Genomic DNA, 15,699 nt, shown 5'->3' on the forward strand with positions numbered 1-15,699 from the left:
CAAACTATGGTCTATGGGTTAAATCCAGAATATAACATAATATAAATATGTTTTTTAAGTGTACAAAAAATTGTGGAAATATTTTTCTCTCTTGTTATATAAGTACGTATATATAATATCTTCAGTTTTGTTTCTTGGCTCACAAAAAACCTAAACTATTTACTGTCTAGTTTTTTTTTTTTTTGTCTTTTGTCTTTTTCCGTGTCCGGCAACGGATCGCAACCCTCAGTGTTGCCCCCGTACCGGACCGGGGACCGGCAACGGGATTGCAACCCTCGGTGTTGCCCCCGCGCCTCCGGGAACCGGTCTGTATGTGGGATCCAAACCCTCGGGCGGGAGCTCCGCTGCGCTTTCCAAGCGGCGCACTTATCCAGTGCGCCACCGGGCCGGCCCCTGCTAGTTCTTTTTTAGCAATGCATCCTAAAGATATTCCTCTGTGTGTTCACCAGGAAACATATGCAGTAAGGTTGCTATGGATTGGATTTCCCCAAAAAACACACTGAACCTTGATCCCCATTATAGCCATGTTAAGTGGCTGGGAAATTAGACTACGGCAGTGTTGAAAGGTGGTACCTTTAAGAGGTGATTGGATCTTGACAACTATGCTGTCATGAATGGATTAATCCATTTGTGGAATAATGCGTTAATGGTTTAGTGGTTGTCACGGGAGTGAAACTTGTGGCTTTATAAGGAGAGCAAGTGAACACGTTAAAAAACTTTTGCCATCTTTGCCATGTGATTGCCTGCGTCACCACGGGATCCTGTAGAGTTTCCACCCAGGAGAAGGCCCTCACCAGATGCAACCCCTGGCCTGTGGACTTCCCTGACTCCAAAATATAAGAAATAAATTTTGTTTCTTTATAAATTACCCAGTCTCAGGTATTCTGTTATAAGCAACAGAAAGCAGAATCATACAAATGTAATATGAGCATTATTTGTAATAGCCAAAAAGTGGAGGGGCGTGTGGTGTCCACCATCAGTGGAAAACATTTTAATACAGCAGTGAAATTGAATAACTATAGCATGTATCAGCATATGTGAATCTCAAAAACAGTGCTGAATGAAAAGAAGCTAGTCACTGAAGGGTATGAAACAGAAACATTCCATTTATATAAAGGTTAAAACCAGACAATGCATTGTTTAAGGGTATGTATGGGGGTAATTCAAAAAGTTCATGGAAAAATTTAGTTAAAAGATAATAGAATCTTTCCATGAACTTTTTGTAGTACCCTGGTATGTGAGAAAACTATAAAGAAAAGGGGCGGGGAGGGAAGGGAGACTTGGAAAGTACTGGTAATGTTTTCTCTTTTAAGCCGATTGGTGGGCAAACAGGTGTTCATGTTTTCTTTAAAGTATTTATAAATACTCTGGTATGTATATTTCTTAATTTAAAAAAAGTTTCAAGTCATACAAAACTCTCCAAGCCAAAAAACAGAAATCTACCATAAGTCATTAAACAAATAAAGCAAGTTATTAAACAGAATGTAAATTAATTTATGTTAAGAAATTGCATATGCTTCTATAGCTGTCTAGAAGATATACAAAAATATGTGTTGTTCCTTGGAAAGTAGGATTTCAGGAGAATTTTTGCATTATACTTCTCTGTATAGTACCTTTGTATTATGTGCATTCTGTGTTATAAAAAATTCTGGAATGAAAATGCTCCAATGCTAATTGTTATCTCTAGGTAGTTTAATTTACAGAGTTTTAATTTTCAGGTTTTTGTTTTCTTTGTATTTTCCGAATTTGCATATATTATGTATGGAAGCAGAAAAAATTATTATTATTAAAGATTGAAGTTCTTAGGTGCTTTCAGTAACATTGTTCTTACCTTTGGGAGTAGTAGCTACTTACCTGGGTAAGTAGGGGTAGGTACTAGAGAAGAGAGCTCTTCTCTGTGCTCTTGTCTCAGATGTGAGTTGAGTGGTTGAGGATTTGTTACTTTTGTAAATAGCTGCTTCATTCTTTGACACCTGCATTGATAACATTATGCCTCCTTCAGGTGCTGCATTACCTGGCAATCCAGAAACCTGCAGACCTGGCTCGGCATCTTTTGCCTTGTGTGATTCATGCAGCTGTACTCAAGATAAAGGAAGAAGGTAAAAGACTAGTCATTAGTTCATTTCCAAAATGAAAGTATATTTTGCTTAATTTATTCAATGATGGCTTTCATTTTTTAAAAAATAGAAAGTCTGGAAAACATTTCTTCAGTTAAGAAGATTATAAAGCAGATTATATCCCATTCCAGTAAAGTTTTGCACTTCCCCAATCCAGAAGACAAGAAATTGGAAGTAAGTTTGATGTAGTGTCAGAATCTTGCCAAGTGTTCTCCTGGCTTGGCAATAATTATGTTAAAGATACATTTTTAAAAGACTTTGCTATTTTGCTCTCTTCCAACATATATCTCTCCCTTTCTCGCTATTAGGAAATCATCCATCAAATTATTAACGTGGAAGCTACAATTGCTAGAGCCCGGTCACTGAAAGCCAAGTTTGGAACTGAGAAATGTGAACAGGAGGAGGAAAAGGAAGATCTTGAAAGGTAATTGCTGTTTGGTTAGTTCAGTTTTGTCTGCAGTAGGAAAAGCTATTGAGACTCTTTTGTGATACTCATATATTATTTGAAGCAAGCATTGACTAAAGACAGAGAAATATTTAATTATCATAGGATTTGATCTCTGCTGTATGTCTGAGTCTCTGCCAGGTGTTTCCGTTCAGGCCACTTTTAGAAACAGTCTCTTTTTCTGGGGATTCCTTTGTTTGCTCTTGGAGATGTGGTGCCTGAAATTTCCTGTGGAGGAGCTGTTAACTCTGTTACTCACAATGTCTCAAAACATGGCTTTCAACTCTCACTGTTCTTGACCAGTGTGGGATATTCTGAAACTATATTTCTAACCACTATTCCTAGTCATTTATTTTATTTTAAACAAGATATGTGATAGCAAAGATACAAATCCTAAGTACCTTGCAAGTACGTATTGAGTGACCAGATGGCTTTTCCCCAGTGAGGCAAACAATTGGGGCAGTCTTTTCCTCTTTATGAGACTCAACACCATTGCTAATGAAGCTTATGTTAGTGTGAGTCCCTGTCCATTTTTTGCCCTTGTTATTTGAGAAGACAGTGTTGTTTTAATCTGTGATAAAGTGTTGCTAAATTAGCTTGTTCGATGACTTGAATTTGTCATAATTTTAAGATTTTCATTAGCCTTTCCATATGAAATAGCATTATTGATGCTAAATAATATATGACAAGGCATTTGCTATAGCTTTTAACAAGTTCTTGTTTGAATTTTTTGTGTCCTTTTTTGAGTGAAATTTTCTCCCAGCTTACTTTGCTCTTGAAAATTTCTTCCTTTTAAATGAGAAGAATAAGCTGTAATCAAGAGAATCATTTCTAAAATAGGAGTATGAATTAGTAAGCAGGTGGTGCAGGCCTGGTGGCTCTGTGCCTTCGACTCTGTTGGTTTCACTGTATGTTATCTGGGGTATACTTGCAAGTACACTGATTCCAGCACATAATGGCACAGTTTACAATTGTGACTTTGCCCAGCACAATATATATTTTAAGCATATACATACACTGCCCTTAAAAAAATATATATGGACCATTGCTTTATTGGATAAATAAAACTTTCTATTGTCAAAAAATTTTTTTGATCATCTATTTTACTGTTGCACTTCCTAAGCTTCTAGTCTGCAAAAAAGTAGACTGAATATTTCTTCTTACAGAGATAGGGTTTTAAAAAATTTTATGAAATCAGTTGAAAAAACAGCGAGATTGTCAGTTGAATCTATTTTAATTCCAAATGTCAGTCTATCCTATTATAAATTGTCCACTCCAGCCTTGGTAAGGTTAGCTGGTATCAGTTTGAGGATTTGCCAACAAAATTCACCTGGGAGGATGGATACACAGTGGCTTGAGCAGCTTTCTATCCTTTCATTGCTTATCTCTCCTAGGTTTGTGAGTTGTCTGCTGGAACAGCCTGAAGTATTAGTCACTGGGGCAGGAAGAGGACATGCTGGCAGGATCATTCACAAGTTGTTTGTGAATGCCCAGAGGGTATGTGGCATTCATTATTGTCTCTATCATGAGCTTTCCAGACCTCTATTTGGGAAGATGTTCTTTTGATTCATATGTGGCTGATTATATAGCTGCTATCTGTGTCTGAGTCTGGGCATTGGGTTTGAATATTGAAGAAACAGTGACTCTGTGACTTCCGAGTCTTTGAAACCCATTTGCTTTCCTACATATTTTAGTAAAATGATAAATATATTTTTAGAACCCAAATTTCAGAATTTAGAAGGGGCTGAAATCAATTGTGACAGAAGCTGGCAGGGACTCAGTTAGCAATGGCTAGTGCTGTGCGTGCTGTGGAAAAAAATGTTTAGTACTTTCAAATTAGAATAGATTTCAAAGATGGGGGGAGGGGAAAGGGGGGAAATAGAACCAGGAAAAGGACACAAAAAACAACTACATTGTATATTGGTAAGTTAAAATAAAAAAAATTTTTAAAAAAGACTAGATTTTCAGTTTTACTATCTTTAAACTTCAGGTACTACAAAATGGATTCACAGTTCACCTTGAATTGTGAATCTAACTATTATAATGGTGAAGAGATCTGACTTAAAGGTTTCCTAGAAAGGAAGAGGAAGATTGCAGAGTTTTAAGGCTATGGAAACTTAGGCATTAGCACAGAAAGAAAGACCAATTTGAAAAATGATTTCTATCATTACCTGTTCTAGTGAAAGTAAAGGTTTTAAAATTATATAGTATCTTGGTTACCGATTAAGAGGTGCTGGCATCCTGCTGATGATTCTCATTTCAGGACTTATTAAGGGAGTCTGATAAAAGTATTAACTGTGCATTAAATACAGTGTTCCCGTTACCTGGCACTGTGATGACACTAGAGCGACCCACTTTTTAGAGTGTAATTCTCAGAATCAAATAAGAAAAAAAAATTTTTGTGGGTCTACACATAGAATAACAACTCCATAATCCCTGTTGAGTTGGTCTGAAGTAGAACTAGTTAATATATTCAAATTCATAGTCGAATACTGTATGCTGATCTGAATTTTTAATAAGAGCTAAAAATTAACAAGACAAATTATTTATGGGGTGGGGTAGCTCCCTAAACTTAAGAATTTCAAGTTAAAACCAAATGTTTTATTTCCTTATAAATTAGACATCTAGAAAACAATAGATGCTTGCTCTGAGTTGTTTTGTTTTGTGTCTAGCATGAAATCAGGAGCCAAGTTTGTTTTTACATCCCATACTATCTGCTCCAGCTTACTACCCAGAGGCCTACAGGCACATTTCCTTGTTAACCACCAATGTGAATTTTCCTCTTATTGTGAAAACTCTTTCCTCTTTGGTCACTTTTTATAAATTGTTTGTTAAGAGGATTTAAAATCTAAAGTATACTTTTAGTGCTGAGAGTGTTACTTGTTTTGGGTAGGTAAGCAAAATTATTTTCCTCAAAATGGAAATAACCTTCCCATTCCCTTTCCCAACCTTAAAATAATGAGCCTAATAGAGGCTCATTATAGAGATATTGACAACAAAGAAAATTATAAAGAAAAAATTAATTATATAATTTCACTACCCACTGATGATCACTGCCAACATTTAACATCTGGTATATAAAAATAATGCACATTTAATAAAAATAGTATTATATAATTTGTTATTCTTGTTTCCACCTAATATACTTTAGATAGCTTTCAAAATCACTAAATTTGGGAGTATGTCTTTTCAGCAGCCTCATTGTATAGCTAATCCCCTTTAAGAGATATTGAAATTATACGTTCATCCCACATTTTAAAAAGATTTTAAACTTTCAGACCTTGTAATTAATGTTTTTAGGGATCTGGTAGACTGTGTAATCCATATAACAAGCATCTGGTTGGTACATTTTAAAACTGAGCTCTTAAATGTCTGGCTAAAGCAAACAAAGTTTATTCATGTAATTTTTCATTATTTACTGACACTTTATATCAGTTTCACTAATAAGTCAAGATTTTAACATTTATTTTTAAAAGTTGTGATGAGACTTCACAAAGAATTTTTATAGCATATAATTTTTATATATTTAGAAGTTTTTCTTAAAATTATAAATTGTAATAAATTTGATCATGATTATATGCATCTGTGGTATGTACATATTTAGATGGAAATCAACAACTGATTGAATTTTGCTTCTATCTTGCTAAATTGAATAACTCTTAGACACCTATTCTTAAATGCACTGGATTATCTATTTTTCAAGCCCTGAGTACTTTTTTTAGCATCTTATTACTATAGTAAAAGAGCTAGTTTTTGTTGAAATCATTTCCCTTTTAAATGACACTCTGTATGTCACCATTGAACCAGTAGATGCATGAGTAGTGGGATATGTCTGCTGTATTTGACAGCTAGGTGTGTTATATGTGGTGTGGCTTTCTTTGTTCATTTTGAATATTCTTTTGATAGGATCATGTTCCTGAATGTAGTGCATGCTGTCCCTGAAATAATCTTGAAATTTCTTGTCTAGCCCTTTTTAAACCATCTTGCTTGTTTCCCTTTCATCACTGTTTCTTTTCTCACCCTTTCTCAAGCTGACTGAATCTTCTGATGAGGTAACAAAATAGCCTTTGTCCCTCATAGTTCCTTGTTCCTTCCCATCCCTCTAACTTCATAAGGTCATTAAAACTAACCACCTCTTTAACAGTCTGGATTTGGCATACCTTTCTTGCTGATGTTTAGCTTAATATGATTTCATGTTTCCATTGCCAAACTAATTATTTTTTCCCAAATCAATGGCATTGTGAAAGAAATATAGTGATCAGAGTTAAAAATAAAGGCTCTAATTGAATGTGTATTTTATGCAACTTTAATTAAAAAAAGATGTCTTTAGTATTGAGAACCTCTTTGTGGCCATTGCTATAAGGACCTGTATCACTTCTGCATCACATTAGCTGCCTAGCAAACAAAACCATGCCCCCAGTTTTAATGTGGCAAGTGAACCTTAAAAAGAATTGATTGAAAGAGTCAAGATGAAAATCATCTTTCTAGACTCTGGAGAGAAACAGCTCCTTACTGGACTGAGGACATCAGCTGTGGACTTGGGTCATTGCTACAAGAAACATAGAAACCAGAACAGCTTCATGATCCCTTTTCATCAGATGTCTGAGTATGGCCCTCACTTTCCAAAGCAGATTGCTTGGCAGTTATTATCCCTTCTGTCTCTGTCACCAACCTAGCTGCTCATACAGCATTTCAAGCTTCTTGCATTTCCTGTGTGTGTGTTTTTTTTTTTTTTTTTTTTGAGTAATCATGACATATTGCTGACTGCATTACTGAGTAATGGAGGATATTTTTATCTATTTATGTTTATTCATCTGTCCTTCAAAAGTATCTGAGTGTAGCATTTGACTTGCCTTTGAATTTAGCATTTAATTCTGTTCAAGGCTGCAGCCATGGCTCCACCAGAAGAGGAAGTGAAGAGAATGGGCTCCCCAGAAGAAAGAAGGCAGAACTCGCTGTCTGACTTCCCACCCCCTGCCGGCCGGGAGCTCATCTTGCGCACCTCTGTGCCACGCCCTGCTCCCTACTCCAAAGCTCTGCCTCAGCGGATGTATAGTGTTCTCACCAAAGAGGATTTTAGACTTGCAGGTGCCTTTTCATCAGATACCTCCTTCTTCTAATTCTAGCGTTATTGGTGACTCCAGAGACAGTGCTGCCTCCTCCTGCAGGAAGGGAGGGTGTGGCAGGGAGAACCTGAGAGGTCAGGAGGGCCCTGGCAGTTAGGTGATCAGGAATCATACCAGCATCTGAAAGACTTTCCAGCACCAAGCTTGAGCTCTGTTGTATCCTGGTTGGGGCAGAGGGAATGGGCTTGAGCTAGGAGATTTCTGCCCTGAAGAGAGATGCTTCGTGTATGAGGGGAAAACCAAAAAAACAGCAGGAGTTATCTGTACTCACTCTGACGGGATAGAGTTCATTTTATTCTCTTTCTGACTATCCTCTAGGCTATTATTGCCTTGCATTCACAGTCTGTGTAGACACTTAATGGTTATGTTTATTAGTATCAAGTATGCAAAATAGAGTACCTGTTAACTCAGATTTCTGAATATTTGGGTGGTAGCTTCTAGTCCCAGAATCTGGGTTTTTAAAATACTAAATGACATTCTGTTTATTCAGCCACCTGGTGGTCATCTTTATTATACTAATTGACTTTTGGTGAGAATTTTGAATATTCTAGGAGAAAACCTAGAATGTCACATAGTTTCTGTTTTTCCGTGTAACTATAACCTACATGTATTCTTTCTGATAAAACCACATATTAAATGTCACTGCAAAGTAGTTTTATATATTATCTGGTAAGATTTGTTTTCTCTCTCTGATTTCTTTTTGGTGGACGTGTAAGTTACCAGCCTGCAAAACTGTTGCTCTCCCTTCTCTTGCTGTACGGTATGACTGTCTTTGTTGTGGTTGCTGGCTGGATATGTATTTAATGACATAGAGAGGCACACATGCTAAAAACATAGTCTTAGTACATAGAGATTATCATGCAGTTAGTATAATTTGGTATATGTGCTAATGCAATAAGTAGAAGATTATTTTAATGGACTATTTTGCTTTCATATTTTAGTAAAAATGAAAATAATCCATGGGGATGTGTAGCACCTGGCATAAGGATAACAGCACCACATTTCTAGCTATGTGATGATCAGGATGTATTGAGTCTGAGGTGCTACATGGCCTCTGTTTGGTAGTCTTATTTTTAGGCCTAAAATTCCCACTTCAATCCGAAGTAAAAAATGGTTATACTGAAGCATAAACTTTGCCTGTGTAACTTTAAAGAACTGATGATAGAGCTGTGCAAACCTGTGTTATATTATTTTTGTAAAAGTTAAAAATATATATATAGTGTATGTGTGTGTTGTGTGTCTACACACACATATGTATATATGTACATATGAAGTAGGGGAGTCCCAGCCTTTACAATGCTTTTCTCTGAGATGCCAGACTTTGTTGCTACTGGTAAACTATACAGATGCAGGCCTGAGGAGCTAGCACTGGACCAAGTAGAAGACATTTCTTTCAAGGACCATTTGTCCATTTTCTAATGAGGAAGTTAATAACAAAGAAAAATTCTATAAAGAAGAGGTTGTATTTTAAAATGGCATCATGAATCTAATAAAAAGGAGATTGTTGCTTTCTGTGGCTATGTTTTTCCTATTTTCTTTCCTCCAAGGGGCATGTCAGTCTTATTTCACTTAGTTTTGTGCTGTCTCAGATCTTCCTAAATATTTGCAGCCTACTGAGTCTTTCTTTTTTTTTTTTTTTTTTTTTCCCTTTTTGTCTCTTTTTTACTGACCGGTAACGGGATCACAACCCTCGGTGTCGCACCCGTACCGGGGACCGGCAATGGGATCGCAACCCTCGGTGTTGCGCCCGCACCGCGCTCAGCCAGTGAACGGGAACTGGTCTCCACATGGGATCTGAACCCTCGGCGGGAGCGCCACTGCGCTCCCAAGCGGCGCACTCTCCAGTGCGCCACCGGGCCGGCCCCCTACTGAGTCTTTCAAAGCGTGGTCTCAAGAACATTCCTTGTGCCCTTTTTAAAGGCGATTTTATCTTTCAGTTACAGTTATATGGTGGTTTATTTCACAGACATTTTTAAGTACCTACTTTGTATCAGGTACTGTAGTAGGCAATGAAAATAAAACAGAAACCTAAACACACCTCCTTCCATGACCTTCCCATTTGGGAGGACTGACATGTTGCTGTAAAATGTAGAGTATGGCCAACTTAGCTGTGTAAAGTGGAGGTCCAACATTTATTGTACAAATTCATTCATTCATTCATCAGCAGAGAGTAATACATGCAGTAATAGTAAGTATAAGGTATTATGGGAAAGATTTTTCACTCAGGTTTTGGGATCAAGAAAATCATCACAGAGTTTGTGACTTCTAGATTGAGACCAGAAGATGAATAAAGGGATGGGAAGTGTGGTAAACTGTCTGCAAAGAACCACAGTAATTCTTCCCATGTCCGTGTGCTTGCCTCTCTTCATTGTGACTGTGCTACTGTTTCCATACAGAAGTGGAGTTTATTTCTCCACCCCTTCAATCTGAACTTAGCCTTGCCAAGTGTGACATAGGCAGAGACTTGAAAAGTACTTGTCCACTGGGGCTCACCTTCACTCTGCTGAGAACACCGAAGCCACCGTGTGAAGGCCTGCTGAAGGACGAGAGAGTTGGGGTGGAGTGTCCTCGTGCAGCCAAAGTTAAGTGAAGGGAGGGATAGGAAGAGTGTTAGGAGCAGAGGAAACAGAATGAGCAGAAACCCACAAACAAGAGAAAATATATTTGGGGAACAGCCAGCATTTCAATTTGGCTGGAATATGATATCCAGAGTGGGAAGGGGCAAGAAATGAAGATGATGACATACATTGAGACAAGATTAAGAAGTTCCAGGTAAGCCACAGCAAGAAGTTTGGGCTTTACCTTCAGGGCAGTGGTAAGTTGTTGAAGGGACACAAGTCAGTTTTAGAAAGACCACATTATAGCAGGGCAGATGGAGTGAAGAGGCTAAGAAAGTATATACCGACCTATCCTAGATCTTGTACTAAATTGTGAGCTCCTTGGAGGAAAAGTGGCAGTTTCATCTTCCATGTTTTTTTATCCTCCATGTGCTTGGTACTGTGTTCCAAATAGGTGCACAAATGTTTCTGGAACCAACATGGAATGGCCTCACTTTGGGGCACTCCCACACCTATACCTTCCTATACCACCCAAATAATTCAGGCTTTTCTTCAGGTTGAAATTTTTAAAACCCTAAGCAGTTTTGTTTATATTTCATTCATTAGTCCAGCCAATTATTTATTGAGTACTGGCTGTTGAGTACCAGGTACTATTCTAGGCATTGGGGAGATAGCACTGAACAGAACAAATAAAAGTACTTGCCTTCAATGGAGATGACAGGAAGGGATACCAAGTATAAACAATTGTCTAAGGGGAGGGAGGGTGCTTTTTTAGATAGGTAATAAGGGAAGTCTCGTGAGGTGGTGACATTAGAGTAGACCCCTGAATGAAGTGAGGGAGCAGGCCATGTCAACAGACATCCGGGAGATGTTCCAGACAGTGACTAGCAAACATAAGGCCCTGAGGTGGGCTTTTGGTTGCTGTGCACTGGAGGGCAGGAGGCAGGACAGTTGGATATGGAAGAGTGGAAACCCTGAAGCCACCATCCAGCCTGTCAAAACAATATGTAACCCTGACCACCGCCCCTACTTTTGCGTAGCACCTTTCTTCTGGGCACATGGTAATGGTTAGGGCTTGGTGCCCAACAAATGCTGCATGAATGAATGAATGAATGTGTGAATGCTTCCATGGCAAAAGAGGCCCCACTGTTGTGTTTAAATCTACTGGCCTTTTTAATTCTTGGCCACTGGGCACTATGAAAATAGAACACTTCAGAATATTAGCTCCTGAGAGCCGAAGGACTGCTGCTGGCATTTCTCTCTCTCTGAGAAGAGAGACTTGGCATGAGCCTTTGGAAGTGGACTTGGCTAATTCTTAAAACACAGACTAAAGCCAGCTCGTGTTAGCACAACTTCTCTGCCAGCACTTTTTCCCCTGGCAGCTTGTGATGTCTGACAGGTGGTCATGGATAAATCTCTCCCAAGTGAACAGTCTCACCTACTGTGGGGTGCATTCCTGGGGTTAGCTTAGCAGCAGCTGGCCAAGAAGACCGCTGCTTGGGCCCCCACCTGGAGAGGGTGGGAATGTGGCCCCACCTGTGGCTTGGGTGCTTTTGGCATAGATCTCAATGTGGCTCAGAGGAACACTCCCTGCTGCCTTCCATCTGAGTGAGCCTCTCTAAGGAAGTTACATTTCTTCCCTATCAGACTGGAAAAAAAGATGGATTTTTTTTTCTCATGCAAAATCATACAGAATCTTTGTCTTTTGTTTAAGTTTACAGGTTTGGCTTCATCTTGTCCCAGAATAAGTTGGGGGCAATGACTTGTGAAGGAGACAGTGTGGGCTGGGCTGTCTTATGCTGGGGGAGCTGCCAGCTGGGTTCAACACTGGACGAGCTGATTGTCTGCAGTACTTGTACCTGTACTAAAAGGTATTTCCCAGCAGACAAAAAAAGACTTAGCCACTATATTAGTTTCCTAGGGTTGCATAACAAACTATCACAAAGTGGGTGGCTTGCCTCACAATTTCTGGAGGCTACAAGTCCAAAAGCAAGGTGTCCCCAGGACCACACTCCCTCTGAGACGTGTCGGGGAGACCCCTTCCTTGCTTTCTCTCAGCATCTGCTGGTGCCGGCGGTCCTTGGCATTCCTTGGCTTGTAGCTGCTGCACTCTAGTCTCTGCCTCTGCTGTCATGTGGCCTCCTGGTGTCTGTCTCTTCTTATGACACCAGCCATTGGATGTAGGGCCCACCCTACTCCAGTGTGACTTCATTTTAACTAATGACATCTGCAATAACTATTTCCAAACAAGGTCATATGCTGCAGTTCTGGGGGTTAGGACTGTGACATATTTTTTGTAGGGGGGCGGTTGGGGGGTACACAGATCAACACATGAGAGCAACATGCAAAAGCCATCCAGCTGGACAGATGCCCATCTTTACTTAGTGGTCAGCCCCAGGGCTTATGTACAAAAGCACAGGCCTCAGCTCCAGAGAAATCAGCTTCAGATCCCAGCCTTCAGGACTAGCCACAGATGCTGGGCTGTTACCTACCCTCTTTGAACTTCCATTTTCTCCTTTGCCAGTTGGGGACAAAAGTACTCAACAGGTTGTTATAAAAATTAAACAAGATAATGTTTTAAAAGTGACCAGCAGGGTACTTAGTTGTTTAATAAATAAAAGTTGTTTAAACTGTACTGAGTGGTACACTTATGCATGAATGAATGATTAGTTGTCAGATACAAGCTCCATTTTAACGTGAGGACACGTCTAATTATCTAGTGTTCATAGAGATGATTGCCCAAGTCTCTGTCTTCTGAATTAAACTGTTTTCTTTTCATCCCTTTTCCCCTCCTTGGGGTGTAGAAGCCTCCGTGGAGGATGTTATATCCAAAGGCTGAGTAGGCTTTGGTGAGGCAGAGGGATGGGTGGGGATTCAAGGGGTAGTGTCACGTTCCAGGCTAGGCCAAGCAATTATCTGTGCGGTCTCTCAGACACAGCGTCAGTGTGACACGAGCGGAGAGTGAAGGGCAGAATGAGAAGTGAGGCTGCGGAGGAAGCAGTGGCCCGTTCTAGAGGAGCATCACATGCCCCGTTAGGGAGTTTAGACCTTCCTCTATGAAAGCTGGAAACTGAAACGTTTTCAAAAGAGGAAGAGGAGCAAGAGTAGATGCTACAGTGATCCCAGCAAGAGATGGCAGTGGCCTTGACCTACGATAGTGACAATGGGGGGAGGGATTGAACAAGCGACATCGACAGGACTTGGTGATGGACTAGAAGTGGGCAGTGTGGGCCAGGAAGCTCTGGATGCCCAGCTGTGACCCTGTGGGGCCAGCAACTGTCATGAGGGTAGCCCCTGGCATGCATGGGATCTGTGGGTGTATCCAGTGTATGCCACACAGCGGGATACTCTTACAGGAGGAAATAATAGCTGTCACAGCACTCAGGAGTCTCCAGTCTTGCGCCTGTGCTGTTGCTGGGGAAGGAGAGGTAACAAGCACCCTGTTACCTATCGGTCCTTACGCAGTCTCCTCTGCAGACCCTTGTGCTTACGTTAAACGTGTCAGGATGGGGGCCACTGAGATCTGAGTAATAAGTGAAGGGACACAGATCGAAACTTCTGAAGTTCTTCAGCCATTTGACTGTTTGAGTAAATAATACTTGTCATGCTATTTATTCACATTTCCCTTTCTCAGCCCTATTTTTGGCCCAGAACACTTTATTTTTGCCCTGGTTATATAATGAGAGAACCGCATTCTTAGTAACCTCCTGTCACTCTTGTGCGTTATCTTGCCTACATGAAAAAAGGAAATATTTTTAGAGTGTGAATTTCCCAAACGTTATCAACTATTCTGGGAAGTCAATATTATGAGGGGAGCACAGTCGTCGGGAGGGGTCCACCCTTCTCTTTGGCCATGGCTAGGCCCTGATCTGATGGGCTTCTGGCCACCTCAGAACCTGGGCAAGATTTGTCCTGCCTGCCCTGTCCCACCCTGTCCCAGTGGTAGGAGGGTCCTCTCCACAGGGTTTTATATTGTCAACAGCTAATTCCAGAGCCTAGGAACATTCTTCTTCATTCCTGTTGTTACACTGGGGAAAAATAACCTCTCAGCCACTCTCAAGTGAGAGGCTGAATCCCTGGAGGGGGTTAAACCCAGGAGAGGTTGTGCAGCTTAATTGGACATGGTGTAAGAAGGCGGCCAACTTCCCTGACACTGGTGTGAGTGGAGTCAGTGCAGTCCCAACAGCATGCGTGTCTCCACTGAGCTGAGGAGGGCAAGAAGAGTGAATCTGCCCAAAAAGGCCAGGAGATTCTGGCCTTGCCATCTGGCTGGGGAGCCAGATGTTTCTTTTGTGTTTCAACCAGATGTGTCTTGGTTGAAAACTGCTTCTAGGAGCTGGTGTACAAGCAAAACTAGGAAAAGCTGACCTAGCTCCAGGTACGTGGATGCTGCTAGCAGGAGTCCAGTGTGGACCCACCGAGGTCGTAGTGGAAAGAATTCAATCTAAAGTCCTGAGAGAGTCAGGATAGAGGTACCTCGTCACTGAAGATTGTATCTGAGACCTCTGCCAATATCCAAATTATGTATGCTCTAAGAGCAGTTATTTTCTCACAGTTAAATAAGCTAATTCAGAGCTTTTCAACCATGATTAATTTATAGAGCCTCTTGAACAACTTTTTGCAGTCTCTGGCCTTTGTCTTTGGATTTCTTCATAGCACCATGATACTAATCTCACCTGTAAATATGGTACCCCAATCTTCAGAGGAGGAAGAATAGCTGGTAGTCATTTGTATAGATTATCATGGAAATTAAAAAAAAAAAATTTTTTTTTTTAAAGTTGACTGGTAAGAGGATCTTAACCCTTGACTTGGTGTTGTCAGCACCACACTCTCCCAAGTGAGCTAATCAGCCATCCCTATATAGGGATCCGAACCCATGGCCTTGGTGTTAACCAAGTGAGCCATGGGCCGGCCCAAAAAACAATTTTAAAAGGACTAGAAAATTCAAAGACCCCAAGACTGCCTCCTCAGACTTGGGAGGGAGAAAGGTGTGTGGAACACAGTGGAAACACAGCCTGTTAGCTCATTTAACACTCAACAATCTGTGACCTCTGGCACAATCCAAGGGTCTCCTGCATATGTAAGATGCCCCTGCCCTGGAAGAAATGCGTACAGGCCTGTGGGTGCAGGCTTTCTCCTAACCCTCCTCCAGCCAGTGTGAAGGCGACAATCCTAAGGATGTCTGTGAGCATCAGAAGGGATCTCAGTGATGGGAGGAGCTGAGCAAGGAGGAAGACACAGCTGGGCTGCGAGAGCAGCAAACAGAGGGGCCTGGCCAAGTACCACGGGAAGGTTCCAGGTTCTGCTCACTTGCACATCTAGGGTGCAGCTAGTGGCCGCCACAGCATGTGGCCATATGCCATTTGGCAATGGGTTTGGATCATACCTGGAGGTGGGAAGGCTAGTGAATGAATCTTGCTGCCCTCCCCCCGCCCCCCCCCCCCCCCCCCCCC

At 40.7% G+C, this 15,699-nt stretch overlaps 1 protein-coding gene across 2 annotated transcripts in view; it reads left to right on the plus strand.

Moving 5' to 3' along the window:
• The window catches only part of RAB3GAP1 (RAB3 GTPase activating protein subunit 1 (catalytic)), a 110,797-nt gene extending 101,591 nt beyond the window's left edge, over window positions 1-9,206 (plus strand). The window contains exons 18-23 of one of the 2 annotated variants that reach the window (XM_008583492.1): window positions 2,003-2,099; window positions 2,188-2,291; window positions 2,426-2,541; window positions 3,957-4,059; window positions 6,594-6,614; window positions 7,446-9,206. In XM_008583492.1, the coding sequence (XP_008581714.1) occupies window positions 2,003-2,099; window positions 2,188-2,291; window positions 2,426-2,541; window positions 3,957-4,059; window positions 6,594-6,614; window positions 7,446-7,682 (678 nt within the window). In that variant the 3' untranslated portion in view covers window positions 7,683-9,206. The remainder of the gene's footprint in view (window positions 1-2,002; window positions 2,100-2,187; window positions 2,292-2,425; window positions 2,542-3,956; window positions 4,060-6,593; window positions 6,615-7,445) is intronic. The other variant, XM_008583497.1, reaches the window with a different exon arrangement.
• Window positions 9,207-15,699: the final 6,493 nt, after the last annotated feature.

This window comes from Galeopterus variegatus, unplaced genomic scaffold (genome assembly GCF_000696425.1).
Source record: "Galeopterus variegatus unplaced genomic scaffold, G_variegatus-3.0.2 Scaffold98, whole genome shotgun sequence".
Taxonomy (NCBI): Eukaryota; Metazoa; Chordata; class Mammalia; order Dermoptera; family Cynocephalidae; genus Galeopterus; species Galeopterus variegatus.